The sequence below is a fragment of the Paroedura picta genome, chromosome 17 (genome assembly GCF_049243985.1).
Source record: "Paroedura picta isolate Pp20150507F chromosome 17, Ppicta_v3.0, whole genome shotgun sequence".
NCBI classification, from domain to species: domain Eukaryota; kingdom Metazoa; phylum Chordata; class Lepidosauria; order Squamata; family Gekkonidae; genus Paroedura; species Paroedura picta.
The window spans coordinates 10,630,572-10,646,750 of record NC_135385.1 but is presented as its reverse complement, the minus strand read 5'-3'; the positions used below and the strand labels follow the sequence as shown (position 1 = coordinate 10,646,750).

At 53.5% G+C, this 16,179-nt stretch overlaps 1 protein-coding gene across 8 annotated transcripts in view; it reads right to left on the bottom strand.

Moving 5' to 3' along the window:
- The window catches only part of SUN1 (Sad1 and UNC84 domain containing 1), a 33,545-nt gene that overhangs the window by 1,256 nt on the left and 16,110 nt on the right, over positions 1-16,179 (bottom strand). For 2 of the 8 annotated variants that reach the window (XM_077316919.1, XM_077316920.1), the window contains exons 7-20: positions 15,897-16,019; positions 14,314-14,397; positions 13,828-13,938; positions 11,059-11,157; positions 9,266-9,359; positions 8,888-8,946; positions 7,858-8,003; positions 7,093-7,317; positions 6,343-6,420; positions 4,595-4,747; positions 3,283-3,367; positions 2,550-2,665; positions 1,939-2,106; positions 221-313 (exon numbers count right to left, since the gene is read on the bottom strand). In XM_077316919.1, coding sequence (XP_077173034.1) covers positions 221-313; positions 1,939-2,106; positions 2,550-2,665; positions 3,283-3,367; positions 4,595-4,747; positions 6,343-6,420; positions 7,093-7,317; positions 7,858-8,003; positions 8,888-8,946; positions 9,266-9,359; positions 11,059-11,157; positions 13,828-13,938; positions 14,314-14,397; positions 15,897-16,019 — 1,634 coding nt within the window. The remainder of the gene's footprint in view (positions 1-220; positions 314-1,938; positions 2,107-2,549; positions 2,666-3,282; positions 3,368-4,594; positions 4,748-6,342; positions 6,421-7,092; positions 7,318-7,857; positions 8,004-8,887; positions 8,947-9,265; positions 9,360-11,058; positions 11,158-13,827; positions 13,939-14,313; positions 14,398-15,896; positions 16,020-16,179) is intronic. The other 6 variants (XM_077316921.1, XM_077316927.1, XM_077316922.1 and 3 more) reach the window with 4 other exon arrangements.

Below are 16,179 nucleotides of genomic sequence, written 5' to 3'. Positions count from 1 at the left end.
GTTGGTGGTGGCGGAGCGTAAAGCTCTTTGAGGGGCATAAGCAGGGAGGCAGTCCCTCAGTTCAATTGTTTTGTGACACCGAGATGGCCTTCTCCACTGGGTCGCATTGCGGTCTTTATGCACACGGGTGCGGAAAGAGCGAGACCGCAAAGACACAACGGAGACTGAGAGGGAACCCAAGTGCCTCTGGCAACTGCATTTCCTAGCGAGGTCAACCTACCGTAACTGGGAACATCTGTAATGCTTCTTCGTCCTGATCATACATGTATTTTCCTAGCAGGACGCCTTCTTCGTCGTATTCATCTGCAAGGCCCTGCCGAAACAAAATTTTAACAGCGCTTTCGTTTGAGAGAAGAGACGCGAAAGGAAGAAGAAAAAAAAACACCTTTTTATAATGAAAGGAATCCCTCCTTCAAAGGACAAGGAGGCAAATGAAGGAGGGAGGGAGGTCGTATCTGCTGCCTTTTTACAAATGAAGAAGAAGAAGAGTTGGTTCTTATATGCCGCTTTTCCCTACCCGAAGGAGGCTCAAAGCGGCTTACAGTCGCCTTCCCATTCCTCTCCCCACAACAGACATCCTGTGGGGTGGGTGAGGCTGAGAGAGCCCTGATATTACTGAAGAAGAAGAAGAGTTGGTTCTTATATGCCACTTTTCTCTACCCCAAGGAGGCTCAAAGTGGCTTACAATTGCCTTCCTTTTCCTCTCTCCACAACAGACACCCTGTGAGGTGGGTGAGGCTGAGAGAGCCCTGATATCACTGCTTGGTCAGAACAGTTTTATCAGTGCCGTGGCGAGCCCAAGGTCACCCAGCTGGCTGCATGTGGGGGAGCGCAGAATCGAACCTGGCATGCCAGATTAGAAGTCCGCACTCCTAACCACTATACCAAACATGAGAGATGGGACTGTGAATATTTCCCCAAGCAATAACAAAGCTGACTTTCATGTTGCGATTTTCAGCTTCCTAAAAGATTGCAAGGGAGCAAACTATCAGGTCAAGAAACTTCCAACTTGAAGGAGACAGGAAAACACACGGAATTAAACCGCTTCAAATTTAGCCGCTTTTCTCTACCAGGAGGAGTCTCAAAGCGGCTTGCGATCGCCTTCCCTTTCCTCTCCTCGCAAGAGGCACAGCTGTGAGAACAGCTTTACCAATGATGTGGCAAGGCCAAGGTCACCCAGCTCACTGCATGTGGAGGAGCAGAGAATCAAACCCGGCTCGCCAGATTGGACGTTGGCGCTCCTAACCACGACACCTAGCTGGCTCTCAATGCCCCCAAAACACAAGGGCAGAGGGGAAATAGTCCCCCATCTCTTTTGGACACCAAGGTGGGTGAGACAGTCCACCCCAAACTAAGGAAAGCACTAGCTGTAACTGAGGAGGTGGGATCTGGCTGGAGCAGTGAGGAATGCCAGCCAAGTGCTTGGAAGACCTAAGCCAGTGGGTCTGCACTTGGCCCATAAGGTCTCTATGATGCTTTGCTAGAAGTCCTTTCCCATTTGTTTTTTTTTTTAAGATCCTAAGCTGTTCAGCGCTTTGACCTTCCACAGCTCTTAGATACGACTACAAAGGAAGCAAGCCCTAAATCAGGGCTATCATAAAATGAAGAAGAGTTGGTTCTTAGATGCCGCTTTTCTCTACCTGAAGGAGTCTCAAAGCGGCTTACTTTCACCTTCCCTTCCCTCTCACCCTGTGAGGTGGGGAAGGCTGAGAGAGCCCTGAGATTCCTGCTCACAGAACAGCTTTATCAGTGCTATGGCGAGCCCAAGGCCACCCAGCTGGCTGCATGGGGAGGAGGAGTGGGGAATCAAACCTGGATTGCCAGATTAGAAGCCTGCAGTCCTAACCGCAGCACCAAGCTGGCTGAATGAACCAAAACCCTCTGAATCACCGTTCAACCTGAGCAAAAGCATCCCTCTTGGCTGCTGGTGACACTCACGTATACGGCAAATTCTTTTGGGGCGCTGTCAATGTTTCCTTTGGGCGAAAGCGATTTTGGAATATGCTCCAGTGTGAAAACTGTTGGAAGGACATCCATGGCGAGCCGGATCACCAAATGCCCCTGCGATCCTTGAAACGCCCAGCAGTTTCCCGGGTAGACCTCAGGCTGAATGGATGGGGAAAGGGGGGTTAATACTGCTGTCGGACGCTCAGTAACAGAGAAAGCTCTGGGTCGGGCACGCAGGCCGAAAACTAACGCTTTGGCTACGAAGGACCTGCCGGCATACGGTGGCCTTTTGGGAACAAATCGTTCAAGACGTGTGAGGTGGCGATTCAAAAGCAGCCTCAAGCAGAGCGACTGGCAATGGCATCATCACCCAGAATATTTTTTCTCCTCTCTGGGACTTGAGAGGGAGGGAAATTGCCTGGTCCAGTCCTGGCCCATCTGCGGAAACCGGCCCCCTCTAGAGCGGTTCTAAGCGGCCCTTCTGGCCCTTGTTCCTTGGGACGCCCACCCAACGGCTGCCTTTCCCTGCCGAGCCTGCCAGAGAGAGAGTCGGCCCGCAAATCGAACCCAGCGATCGACACGGAGGCTTCCGCTTGAATTACCTGAATCACCGCGCGAGGAGACTGGGAGAAGTACCAGAGGGGGAACCCGAAAAGGCTGATGACTGCTGTTTGGGTATTGTAGGTCTCCGAGCAGCGGGTGCTGAGGATGCTACCGCCTGGGGGAGACAAGGCAGGGGTCACGTCCCACCCCACTCCCAGGACACATCACCAGAAACCCCAAAGGGTGATTCAGCCTGCCAGAAGCTGCTGAGCCCCACATTACAAGGACTCGGCTACGGGAAACCACCCCCGGGTCCCCCCCGCCTGCATTTTCGGGGATTGTTCAGGCAAGCATGCCCGGTCACCCTCTTGTGGCGTCCTTCACGGAGCCGCCCAGCCTGGGAGGAACAGTGCAGTTTTGGGGGCCAATGCTCTGATCCTGCCACAGGGAGAGATGGAAGCGCGTTGGCCAACTCCGAACCGAGATCTGAGCGGGTGACTTTTTGCACGCCAAAGCTCAGCACCTCCCCACTTGAACCAGAGACCCGCCCACATTATTAGTGCCCGAGGGGAGGCCTGGCTTAGTGCAACAATCCCTTATGGCCCCGCGGCTCCCGAATCTGGCGGCACCTGCTCTCTTATTTCTCCGATTCTCCCGCAAGGCGTGAGAACCCGGGAGCTGCTCCGGCTAGCCCAGCCGGATGTTAAAACGTTTGCGTTGGTTAGGTTTTGAAGCGTTGAGCCTCTGAGAACGGGCGAAAAAGCTCTCCCCCCTCCCCATGGCAGTTCTCACCTGCAGACTCCAGTGCAAAGTCTGCCATCCCGATCCTGTCCTCTGCATGAAGCTTCAGGGCATTGTCCACAATCGTGTGTGCTTGCTGCAAAGGGGGGGAGGGAAGAAACCAGGAGCTGGAGAAGCCGGAGGGACTCGTTCGCCTTTCCTTTCCCAAGTGGGCTGAGACGCCTACGGGGTCCACGGACTGCCAGCTGCCCCCATATCTCTTCCATCCTTCCTTCCTTCCTTCCTTCCTTCCTTCCTTCCTTCCTTCCTTCCTTCCTTCCTTCCTTCCTTCCTTCCTTCCTTCCTTCCTTCCTTCCTTCCTTCCTTCTATCCTTCCTTCCCTCCCTCCCTCCCTCCTGCCCTCCCTCCTTCCTTCCACCCCATCCATCCATCCATCCATCCATCCATCCATCCTTCCTTCCTTCCTTCCTTCCTTCCTTCCTTCCTTCCTTCCTTCCTTCCTTCCTTCCTTCCTTCCTTCCTTCCTTCCTTCCTTCCTTCCTTCCTTCCTTCCTTCCTTCCTTCCTTCCTTCCCATCCACCCCATCCATCTATCCATCCATCCACCCACCCACCCATTTCTTGGATTTATATCCCGCCTCTCACGCCTTTGGTCACCTCGAGGCGGCTAACCATTAAAACCACAACCATTTCCCCATAAACCCCCCCTTAAAACCCCAGCAACACACACAAAAACTCACAAGGTGGCGGAACTGTCACCCCACATAATTTCCTATCAGCATTGGTTGTGCTGTATTACAGAGATGCTCAGCCAAGGTGGGACCCCTGATCAAACTCTAGTCAACCCTCTCCTGCCCTCAGCCAAATGCCCGGTGGAAGAGCTCTGTCTTCCAGGCCCTGCAGAACTTAGACAGCTCCATCAGGGCCCTTAGCTCTTCCGGGAGATCGTTCTACCAGGCAGGGGCCAAGGCCGAAATGGCCCTGGCCCTGGTCGAGGCCAGGCGGATTTCCCAGGGGCCCGGGACCAACAGATTCTTACCCACACAGCAAAGGGGCCTGCAGGGGGCATATAGCTGTGCCCCTCCCTCTGCCAGCTCTCACAGAGAGGAGAGTTTCAAAAAGGCTTGGAGGCATGGCTTTTCCACAACCGTTCTTGCCCCCGACCCAAGCTTGCTTCGGCCCATCCCTAGCAGGCATCTCAGCCGTCAGGGCCGGCTTTTTCGGGAGGAATGGTTAGCACAGCCATCCCTTGTCTTATGCTTAGCCGAGCGCCAACATTAAGCATTACACTCGCACTCTTGTAAGGCCAACAGTGACTCCCCCCCCTCCCCCCGAGCAAGAAACCGCCGATCCTCTCCATGTACCTCCTCGGTCACTCCGGCCTCGTTCATGATGACCGTCACCAGCTCCGGTGGGGGCCGGGTGTTCATCTCGGTTATGTGGGAATTGACTCTCCGCATGATTCTCAGCTCTAAGCTGCGCAGCAACATCTGCACGGTGCTCTTGCTGGCAAACTCCTAGTGAATTGAGAATTTAGTGAGCCATAAAAGCCGCAAAACAGAACATCGCAGGGCCCGTGAGCCCCTGGAAGGCTCTGCCTTTGCTGGAATAACTCTTTGCATTGAGGAGCAACGCAGAGTCCAAGGCACAGTGACGGACGGGGCAGCGGATTGCTGAGCGCGCCTCTCATCCGTGTTTGCACCCCTTTAAACAAGGAACTGGATGCCCTTTCCCCCTTTTCTTTCTCTGTTCTGTTCTCTTTTCTTTCTTTCTACTCTCAAGGCCTTGACAGTTCTTGGCTTCAAATCCATCGGCTTTGCTTCGTGAGCGGGAAGGGGGTAGGTTTGATTCCCCTTTGCCCTGAAATGCAGCCCTTTCCCCAAGGCGGAACTCCCAGGGAGGAATCAGGTCGGTTTAAATGCAGAGAGAAACCACGTCTGTGGGCTTGCGTGGCCCAGTGGTTAAGAGCGCCACGCTGGGGGACTGGGACAACCCGGGTCCAACTCTCTCACTCAATCATAGGAGCCCGCCAGGGTGCCCTCGGGCCCGTCACAATCTCTCAGCCTAAATGCCAGATTGCCAAGCCACAGAAATGTGGACCTGCCACACAATGAGACGACCCTCAGTCTCCTGTGTGGGGACTGTTTGGTGCCTGACGGGAGCTTGAATTCTCTCTCTCTTTCTCTCTCTGCATAACAGGGGCAGGATGCCAATGGGGGGGGGGGAAAGCCCTCCTTGAGCTCCTCCCCGGTGGCTGTTAATTATAATCCAGCCTTTGCCAAAGGACAATTAAGGGAACATATGGTTATGTGGGGGGGGGGAGGTAATTCAGAGCAACCTCTCTGCTGGACATACGGAGTCCCCCAGTAAGACTCTTGCAATGGGAATGGATCTTATTTCCGCTGGGGCCTCTTCCGACTTTGCCAGTTGCTGACCCAGAAGGAAACCCAGATTATGCACAATCCACCTCCCTTTGGCGCCCAGTGTGTTAGCGGAATGTTTCCACCTGGGATCTAGGCCACGGAAAAGCTGCTCGGGCTTTTCAAACCTGCAAACGGCGGTGCTGAGCGTGGGGCCACGTCATCCAAGCGACCGGCCCTGCCCTGTGGGGCTGGCCAGGTTACCCCCAAGGTCGCCTGGCGAAATTCCCAGCCGAGAAAGGGTTCAAAAACGCAGAACCGTTGACACTATGCTTCATTCGGCCAAAGGAATAGGAAAAAGCAGAGCCTTCCCAGTGCTCCAAGATGTCTCCTGTTCCAAGGAACCTGTAAGTGCCATGCAGAGAAGCCGTGCACTGTGTAGAAGATTCCCAGGGTGCGTCATGCGGGGGAGCAAAAGAGCACTGGCCTGGCTTTTGGAGCTCAGCATCATGTCCCCTAAAGCGCGCATGCCTTTGCATGCGCCACCGTGCGCCAAATGCAAGCTTTAAAGAGGCAGGTGGGCAGTGGGAAGAAAGCCGTCATGCTCCTTTCTCACTGAGGGACCCCTGGAAGGACTCCTGGCGGTCTCCTAGCACACTGTTTGGAAACTCCAAGTGGAAATCAGGTTTCTCTTCTCATTTCCACGCAGCACACTGGTTTGGGAGCATGCTGAGGGCCGCAGCCACACTTACATCAGACAGCCGGCTGAGAGCGTTCTCCATGACCAGAATGCGGCCCGTGTGGTCCTCCAAAATACCTTCAAAGTCAGGCTTCGAAAGCAAGAGGAAAAGCCAGTTTTCGTTACGTGGACCCTGAGGCTGGAGTGGACCCCCCCCCTCTCCCTGGACGTCTTCTGCATTTCAACACCGAGGTTAAAATGCCCCCCCTCCCAAGTCTTCCCCCACCCCAGGGAAGCCTCTCCCGACCAGAGGAGGCTTTTGGTTTGGAGACAAGCCCAACAAAAGACAAAGATGTTTCCCCCAACCCATTCTCAGGAGAACCTCCTGTCCCTTCAGCACAACCCCTCCATGGCCAGAATTTGGCGGGACCAAAAGACCTGCTCAAGGAAGGAGGGTCTCTCCGCACCCCTCCCCACCCGGACTCCAAGAGTGGGGGGCTGCTTTTTTGGGAGACACTGAGAGCTGTCCTGGGGGCACAGAAAGAGACCACCAGGAACCTGGGCTGGGCTTGGGGTGGGGGGCTATGCGCCATCCCTTTAGTTAGGAGTGCAGCTCTAATGTGCCGTCTCCCACTGCTGGCCCAACGGATCCGTAACGGATCGTTTTGATTGCGGATGACAAAAGAATATCCTTGGCCAAGTCCACGAGGCCTCCCCCACGGCAAGAGGGAAATGCTTTCCGCTTTCCACCCACGCAGAGGGCCCTTCCCCAAGGATACAATCATGGCCCCCTCCCCAGAGACCAACGGCAGTTCCCAATTACCTTCACGCTGGGTGTGGGATTTACGAGTTCTTGCAGGAGCTCGTTCACCACGTTCTGGAGCGTCGTCACCAATTCGTTCTTGTCGTTCAGCTGATCCTGGAAGTTCTGAAGGCGGAGGAGGATCCGGCCGTGTTCCCCGTTGAGATCCTGAAACTTCTCCGTGAGGAGGGCCATTCTCTTCTCCACATCGGCCATGCGATTTGAGTCAAAGGGTACAGTGGGTGGCTAAGACAGTGGGGAAAGGAAGGAAGGCCCAGGTTTAGCCCCGTTATGCCCAGATGGCCACTGTAGCCTCTAGGCCAGGGGTAGTCAAACTGCGGCCCTCCAGATGTCCATGGACTACAATTCCCAGGAGCCCCTGCCAGCGAATGCTGGCAGGGGCTCCTGGGAATTGTAGTCCATGGACATCTGGAGGGCCGCAGTTTGACTACCCCTGCTCTAGGCCTTCTCTGTGTAGCCAGCGTGGCATCGTGGCTAAGAGCGATGGCTTCTAACTTGGGGGGGCTGGGTTTGATTCCCCGCTCCTCCGCATGCAACCCGCTGGATGACCTTGGGCTAGTCACAGCCCTGACGGAGCTGTTCTCCCAGAACAGTCTTGGCAGAGCTCTCTCAGCTCCACCCACCTCCCAGGGTGTTTGTTGTGGGGAAAAGAAGAAGAGGCAATTGGAAGCTGCTTTGAGACTCCTTTGGGCAGTGAAAAGCAGGGGATAGAAAGCAATACTCCCGTCCCCCCCTTATGCAAGGACACCCCAAAAAGCAGCTTACCTGGGCAAGACGAGCAGCATTGGGCAAATTCTGAATCGGTTCTGGGAACTTCACGGAAGAGTCCCACCGGTAAGAGTTCAGGATCGTTGACAGATTGAGCGCAGGCAGGAATGAAAGGAAAGCTTCGGAGCCCCAAAACCATAAACCTGAAGCAAGAATATTAAAAAAGAAAAACTGGGAGGGGGGAAATGATCTTGGCCAAAACTGTATTTTAAAAACTGAAGTTCAACATATAGCATTTGTTCGTATCTAGTCACCCCTTGAGTGTCCAAGAGGGCATCCCTCATGCCGCGCATTAACAGTGTTCGGCTACTACAACCCTCTGAGACAAGAGTTTTCTCCCTTCTAGACTTGCCTTCCCTCTCCAAAATAAAATCCCACCACTGAGTATGGAAAAGTATATGGGTGTTTGGGAGCATTTGGTAGATTTGTGGCTTTATTGTTTTTAAAACTGATTTCAGCATGCATATAAATTTAATAAATAAAATAGCCCATGTGACTTTTTACCCACTGCGAAAGACACAGCCCACCGTCCGTACTACGAAGAGCTCTGACAACTAACGCTCCTTGCAATATAAGAACGTCTCTACAGTGTGCGGAATACGGACGAGATGCCACACCGGCATTTTACCATAAAAGGGAAGCAATGAGTCACAGTGATGGCTCAAATATCCTGGTTGCAGTCAGCTTGTCCCTCGTGATCCAAGAATTCCCGTCTTAATTTCGGGGCTGCGGGGAAGCTACACAGGACTGATCGAAATAGCTCCATCCCCCAAACTGGAGGACCCTTCCGATGACTCTGATACGGCAAAGGGCGCCAAACATAACAGGGGGGGATCGCACATCGTAGTGGCCTCACGGGATGTCCTCCCCCCAGACATGCCCCTTTCCTGGAGGCAGTAAACACAGGCAGTAGCGGAGGAGGGCTGGGTCAGCCGTGAATTTCAACCGCACACGTTCACCCCAATAAAACAGGCCGCCTCAACCAGGAAGCTTCCTCGGCCCAGGCTGACGATGCGTTTCCTCTTACCTATCAGCAGGAACACAGGGATGAGGTACAAGAGCATCTTGAACAGCTTTGGAAGGCATCTGGAAAAGAAAGGCAGGGCCTTCACTCCAAAGCCAGCCAGAGCACTCAGGTTACTCGGGAGAAGGAGATGGTTTGCCCGCTGCGAGATCCGAAGCCTCATTACAGCCACCATCCACCTCCCAAGCTTATCACGCTTCCACGGAGGTACTAGCGAGACTGGCCCTCTGCAGCCGGCTCGGTGGACTCCCCGCTTGCTAGTGGGACCGGACCGCTTCCGAAGCCCAGGGCTCTAAATGGTGCTCTGTGATTGACTGGCTGGCCTACAAGCCGGTTTCCGGAGCGCGGGAATCAAATACTTGCTAGGAAGTGTTTACCAACCTGGTCAGAATAAATACATTCAGCAAAGAGATCACAGTGACAAATTGGTACCAGCCGGTCCCAAGCAACCAAATGATGCCAGAAATGGCCTTCCCTGGGAAAAGAAAGGAGACACGGGAATCAACTGGGGACTTCAAGCGGAGTTGATTTCGGACAGTCGTTTTCAAACTTTCGACCCTAAGGGGAACTTTTCCAAGGAAGCTCAATGCAGCTCGGACAATTCCGGGGACCGTTCAGGAATGCCCACGTGACTGCTGGACCTCATTCTCTCCCACATGCTCCCAAAAGGCACTCTAGGCCACAGCTAAGACTCGCCTGGGCCCGCCTGCTGCAGGGAACAATCCATAATGGTGGCTGGGTTTTTGAAGAAAGCTCATCTGCTGCTCCTGAGATTTTCTCTGGAGGGAAAAGGCAAGTTTCCCGGGGAACAAAGTTTGAAAACCACTGGCTTACAGGGCAGACCAAGCACAAAGAGACACCTGGCTTAGGACACATGTCTGCGAAGGGATGCTGGCCAATGGCAACAGAGATGCAGCCTCAAAACAAAATGAAACGAGCAAATGAAAAAAAGAAAATTAAACAAACAAAAAAACAGCTCGTAATAACGTTGCGCTATCTGTTCCGGATTAGCGGCATGCAAATCGATAGATAAATCTACAAACACAAGTCATGCAGCGAGGGATTTAGTAAAGCGGCACACGAATCACGCGCTCTGAAGGGGCACACGCAAACGGTTGCGCATTGCGCTGATGGGAACCTAGCGACGAGAGACAGAGAGAGAACAAAGTAAGAGCCCCAAAGCTTACATGGCATTACGGGGAGGGAGTCCTCCCAATCTCCGGGAGCTGTCCCCTTGCTTTCGCCACTAGGCCATCCTGCCCCTCAAACACCGGAAGGAGCCTAGTTATATAACGTACGCGGTGTTATTAGAGAGTCTGACACACAGACACATCCCCACAAGACTTTAAGCATTCAGCAAAAGAAGGAGGAGGAGGAGGAAGCACAAATTAATGAACAGGGGAGGGGGGGAGCCTGAAGGTCGCTCCAAACGAAAAGCACTTCCGAGCCGGGTGAAAGTGGCGCATCCCGTTCTCACGCTTCTGGCTTCCTTCTTGAGGAAGTGGCCAAGCGTTTAGGACTCGGCAGGGCCAGGCAGGCAAGATGAACCGGCCAGGAGCCGTCCGACTGGCAGGATCAGCCTGCCGCAGGAGAACTGGGAGGAAGGCGGCTGTGCCTCTCCTGTTCCAGCAGAGGAAGAGTAACAGGAAGGGCTGGGGACGGCCCGGAGGAAAGGGGAAGGCAGAGGATCCCCCCTAACCACCTGATTCCCTTAACGGGAGTGGTCTGCCCAGTGTGATCTCGGTCCAGGAGCGTGCCTCACCTCTCACAACTGCATCTGAAGAAGTGAGCAGTGACGCACAAAAGGTCGCGCTCTACCACAAATGTTAATTTTTGCAGAGCTACCGGGTTCTCTCTCTTCTCACAACTGTGGCGAGCGTAAAAAGGAGCTCTGTGGAAGGAGGGTAGGATATATATATTTCCCCTGCTCTTGGCCTGGCAGTCGACTGTCCCCTTCCCTCCACTGTCCTGGCCAGCTGTGCCAAAGACCTGGGCTCCACCGGCCCTTCACGGGAAGTGCTTTCCGTGCAGGGAATGAACGGCACCCTCAGACCTCCCTGTTCATATTCCTCCAGGGCTCCCCTGCGGCTGGAGACGCCAATCTGCCCTCGGAAGCAAGGAACGGCATGCAGAGAAACCCAACGGCACCAGGCAGAGACAGAGTCAGTAGTAACCTGGAGACACAACAGCCAACCACAGGAGGGACAGGACCTTCTTGGAGGCAAGCCATCCTGCCGTCCCCGTGCTCTGCAACGCGGACAGCATAAAGGAACCTGGGGTGACACAAAGGAAGAGGGGCGTCCAACACGGCAAGCAGGGCTGGCCGTCGAAGCCAGCGGGACGTGGATCTCACAAGCATTTCTCGCTCTCTTTCTCTCTCCCGCACCTGCACATTCACACGGATCACTGGCGTAATAAGAAACGAAGAAGCGGGGATATTACAGAGAAAGGACTTCGCAATTCAGCAGGGCTCAGGAGTCGGGAGAGGTCTGTTAACATGTTTTTTCCCAAGGGTGTGGAGAGGACACGCCAAGTGCCGGAGGAACCCTACCGCTAACTAGCGTCTCGTCTCCTGGTGATCACCCCTTTGCAGTTCCCGGACACGCCAGGACGGGAAATCTGAGGCCAGTTTCTCAAGGAACCTCCACAGAAGTATTTCAAGAAGGGCTTTAAGGCCATCGTGGAGATGGCGGGAGAGGGGAAATGAGCCCGAGGAGAGATCTAGAGTTCAGGGTTTATGGTTGACTTCGCTTCCGGAGGAGTTCGGCTGCATCCGCGCCCCCTTCCTCTCCCTCTGCCCCTAAAAGCGGCACTTTGGGGGGTAGAATCTCCCCAAAGCTCCTTTCAGCAAGATCGGGAGTGGCTCGTGCTCACGTCAAGTTCAGAACAAACCGAAAACAGGAAGATTAGTCTTGTGGATGCTTTCCTTAAGGCTTTAGATCGTTTGTAAACCCAACGTGGAAGTTTTGATGTTAAGTGTTCACATCTTTCTTCCATTTAGACCCATTTCTGAGAGATACTAAATATAAAAGAGAATTTGGAGATTCAAGAACATATGTCTTAAATCAAAGGGATAGATGTTTGGTATATGTTCTGTAATAATTTGCTATTTTGATGTGAAATATGTATGTTGATGATTGCTGAAGACTATTTTTGATAGCAATCTTTGTGGAAACCCGCTTTAAAGAAACACAACGTAATGCTGATAAAGGTAGAATTTTTAAATATATATATTGTTGTTGTTGTTATGTGCAAAGTCGTGTCCGACCAATCGTGACCCCACGGACAATGATCCTCCAGGCCTTCCTGTCCTCTACCATTCCCTATATATATATATATATATATATATTGTTATAATTTTTTATTTTATAATTTTTATATACTAAGGGTTTGCATGAAGATATGAAAACGAGATTGTACCCTGGAATCTGTCCTGCTTATATTGTTTTCGCCCTCGCCAGCTTAAAAACTGCTTCTTTCCGCCTATGCCTCTTCGGCTGACGGTGTGTCTCTGCTTCTACCAAGTGAATACACGGCAGAGTGCTGTAGGCATGACCCCAGCCCTCAAGGGAGCATCCTGGCCAATTTTTAAACCCCCAAGGCACGTCCGTCCCCTCTGGTAGCACCCTGGACTACCTTGGCCACCTCCTGTCCCAATCCCAAGGGCCGACCCAGCTTAGCTGGAGATCTGATGAGAACCATCCAAGACCATCCAACCTATGCTCTGCCTTTTTGTTTTCCTAACTGGAAAATCACGCGGGTGGGGAGGGGGATGCCATGGGCCCCTCAATGGCCAAGGAATCTAGAAGCATCTTAAATCACAGCTTTTCATCTCTGTGCTGCGCGTGCCTCTGAGGGAAAGCCTTTACTGCAGGAAAGGCAGGAACACGGCAGCTTTGACACCCCAACAAGCCCAGCCCGTTCCTAAAGTGCTTCCCCCGTTTAGATCACCGGAGAGCCCTCGCCGGCCCGGTCCCGAATGGCTTGGGGGGCGTTGCCTGGCAACGGATCTGCATCTTCATCACTTCACTGTCATCTCTCCCTGCCAACAAAGAATCCTCTGGCCTCTTCCCGAAAACCGGAGGGCCGGATGTAGATCTACTGTTGCCATGGCAGGGGCCGGTTCTACCCTTCCCGGGAAGACTCTATTTGTGTGAATTACATTTCGCATCAGCTGCTGTCATCTGAACATGCATAAACACTAGGGAAGGAGCCTCCCACTGAGTCAAACCGCCAGGCCAATAAGGTTGGGGGGCTCTGCTCAGATCAGCATCATTTTAAGTTCTGTTTTATGGTCTGCTTCAAATTGTGTTATATTAAAAGACCACATTATTTTGCTCTTTTATGTATTAACTTCACACAACTTGGTCGGAACGACTGCAACAAGGTTTGATTGATTGATACTCATGTTGGCCATAGTTTTCCACGGATTTGGCCAGGGGTCTTCCACATCCTCTCCTCTATGATGCTTTCAAGCTGGAGAGGCCGGGGATCGAATTTGGGAGTAGGGGTGTGCGCTTCGGCTCGGTTCGGCCACCTTGGCGATCACCGAAGCCTGAAGCGGCACGCAGGACACCAATCTGGCGCGCCACCCCCCCTCCTCTCTGCGCTGCTGGCTGCCTTGGGCTTTGGTGATCGCCAAGCCGGCCGAACCGAGCCGAAGCACGCACCCCTGCTTGTAACCTTCTGCGAGGCTCTTCCACTGAGCCATGGCCTCTCCTGGAGGACCCTTGCGTGCCACGTGCAATGATGCCAAACGATGGGGAGGGGGGGGGAGATGTGCTAAGTCCTGAGATGATTTCAGCCTGACCTCCTTTGCAAGGAAGCTTGGGAAGCAAAACCGGCAATATGAGCGATCAACGAGGGAGAGGTTTGTGCAGGAAATCAGAGAAATCAAAACGCACACACAAAAGAAGAGAGACAGAGAGACAGGACATGTCAACCTGTGTACGAAAAGATGTGCCAAATGGTCCTTGCGACCCCTTTAGACCGTGAGGAGCGCATGTTGGCTGCTGTGTGCACCTCAAGCTGTTTCTTCCCCTTACAGTCATCACCTGTTGGTTACGGTAACAATCCGTTAATACAAGACAGTTCATTGCCACGGATCCGCAACAGATAGAGACGCACTGCGAGGACGTCCCGGAGAAGGGTGGCCCAAGCATCATTTCAGAAAGGTGGCGGCCATGAGCATCTGAGGTCGGCGGGGGTATAAAACCGCTAAAAGTTTGGATATTTATCTATTGCCTGCAGCCAGGGGGGCCAGGCTTGCCTGGTAGACAGACAAGGGATGCTTGGGGGTGGTTTGCCATTGGAGAAACCAGCACCCAAGTCCTTGGAGATCTCCCATCACAAAGATTATGGCAATGTCCAGAAGTCTGAACACGCCGGTCCACCCCCCTCCCATGACAACGACCCAAACCCACACTTACAGAAGTACCCTCCATTTGTGCCCAGCTGGTAGTCCTCCTTGAAGGTTCCTTGGACATCCGTGCTTCCATAGGGATCGGAATAAGCTGTAACAGGGGGAGGAAGAAAGAAGAGATTCACCGGGGGAAGGACGGGAAGCCCAGCCCAGAGAGCTGCTTTCGGGATGCCGGCGACCCACTTGTTATCCAGAGCTCAGGGAAAGAGAAAGAACACAGCACCACAGTGAGGGGGGGGGGGAAGCAATGGACTGCAACCCAGAAGCCCCGGGAAATGTGCACATCTAAAGCTCATTGGCCTGCAACAGAGAGTGGAACGAACAATGTTGTGCTCGAAAAGCAAGGCAGGTGTGGAAGACTTACCTGAAAACAGGTTTTTAATGAGCTGCACGGGTGCCCTGCCTCTTCCCAAGCCCTTGGGCAGTGGCACCACTCTTTCTGTTACGTTTCGAGAGGGCCGCTCTTGAATTATGTGCCTGCTCTATTGTCTGCTCTGCCCCTTCGCTTCTGACGCTTCATTCTACGTGAGCCAAAGGCTAGGAAGACCCAGGGACTTTTCTTCTTTGCGACGGGCCACGGGGACCAGCAAGAAGGCTCCGAAAGGGAAGGGCAAGGATGAACACAGGCCATGCTTCCCGTTTCATTGACTCGCTCTGCATAATCTGCCCGGGTCCACTTGAGAAAGGCAGACTATGAAGGATATGAATCAATACAAAAAGCTACTTGTGGAGCAGAGGCCTGCTGGAGACAAAGAGAGAATGGAGGTCCACCAGCAGCTATATAGGTGGAACAATCGGTCTAGGGCAGTGGTGTGCTGTCTTCTGGGGTGTGCTTGGGGGTGGGAAAGAGTGTCTGTGTGGGGTTCTGTCCTTGCTGGTGGACCTCCTGATGGCCCCTGGGTTTTGGCCACTGTGTGACTCAGAATGCTGGACTGGATGGGCTACTGATCTGAGGCAACGTGGCTTCTCTTATGTTCTTAGGTCTGGGGCAGTGATGCTCTGCCTTCTTGGTGCTTGGGGGGCAGCAGTGGGAGGGCTTCTGGCCCCACTGGTGGGCCTCCTGACGGCACCTGAGTTTAGATACATTGCCCCTGTGCAATGTGGCACAGTTTGCACACATGCACATTCCTTCTTCCCCCAGGCAACCCAGCTGCGTTCACAAGGCTGTCACCAATTACAACGAACTCCTAATGGCTAGCCTAAGCAAAGGGAACACTGGCACATGAAGCACACGGAGGAAACAGAGAAAAGATGAAAAGCGAAAGCCAGAAAGGCCGAAGTCTCCCGGTGAAGCCTGTGGGATTCCACGGCAGAAAGGATGAGACCCACCCTGCAGCTTCACTCCTGCATGCCAAGCGCTTCCATGGGGGGAAAAAGAGGTGGCCCATGGAGGAGAAGTGAATGGGAGAAAGGAACCAGCCAAGTCGCAATGGAAGACCCCCTCAAGCTGCTCCGTGAAAGATGGGAGAGACCGTGCACACACACCCACGCACTCGCACACACGCAGACACACAAGGGCACAGGTTGTTGCTTTCAGCGGTGGTGTGTGGCGTCGATGGAAGGAGAGCGGCCGCTTAAGGGGAGAAGTACCTTTCGACTCATAGCCCAGCCGCAGCAAGACCACGTGAAAGAGCTGCACTAAGAGGGACGGGACAGACGTCACGGAGGACTTGGCCGCTTCCAGAATCTTACTCGTGTAGAAAGTGAGGCCCCCTAGTAAAAAAGGCACGGGGATCAAACGTCATTTCCCTGCCAGAGTTCCAGGAAAGAAGTCAATTTCCACCCTCGACGGTCGTGGTCGCCCAAGTCTGGACATGAGAATCACCATTCACCCAAACAACAACAAACATTCTTTTGAGCGGTTCAGGGGAGA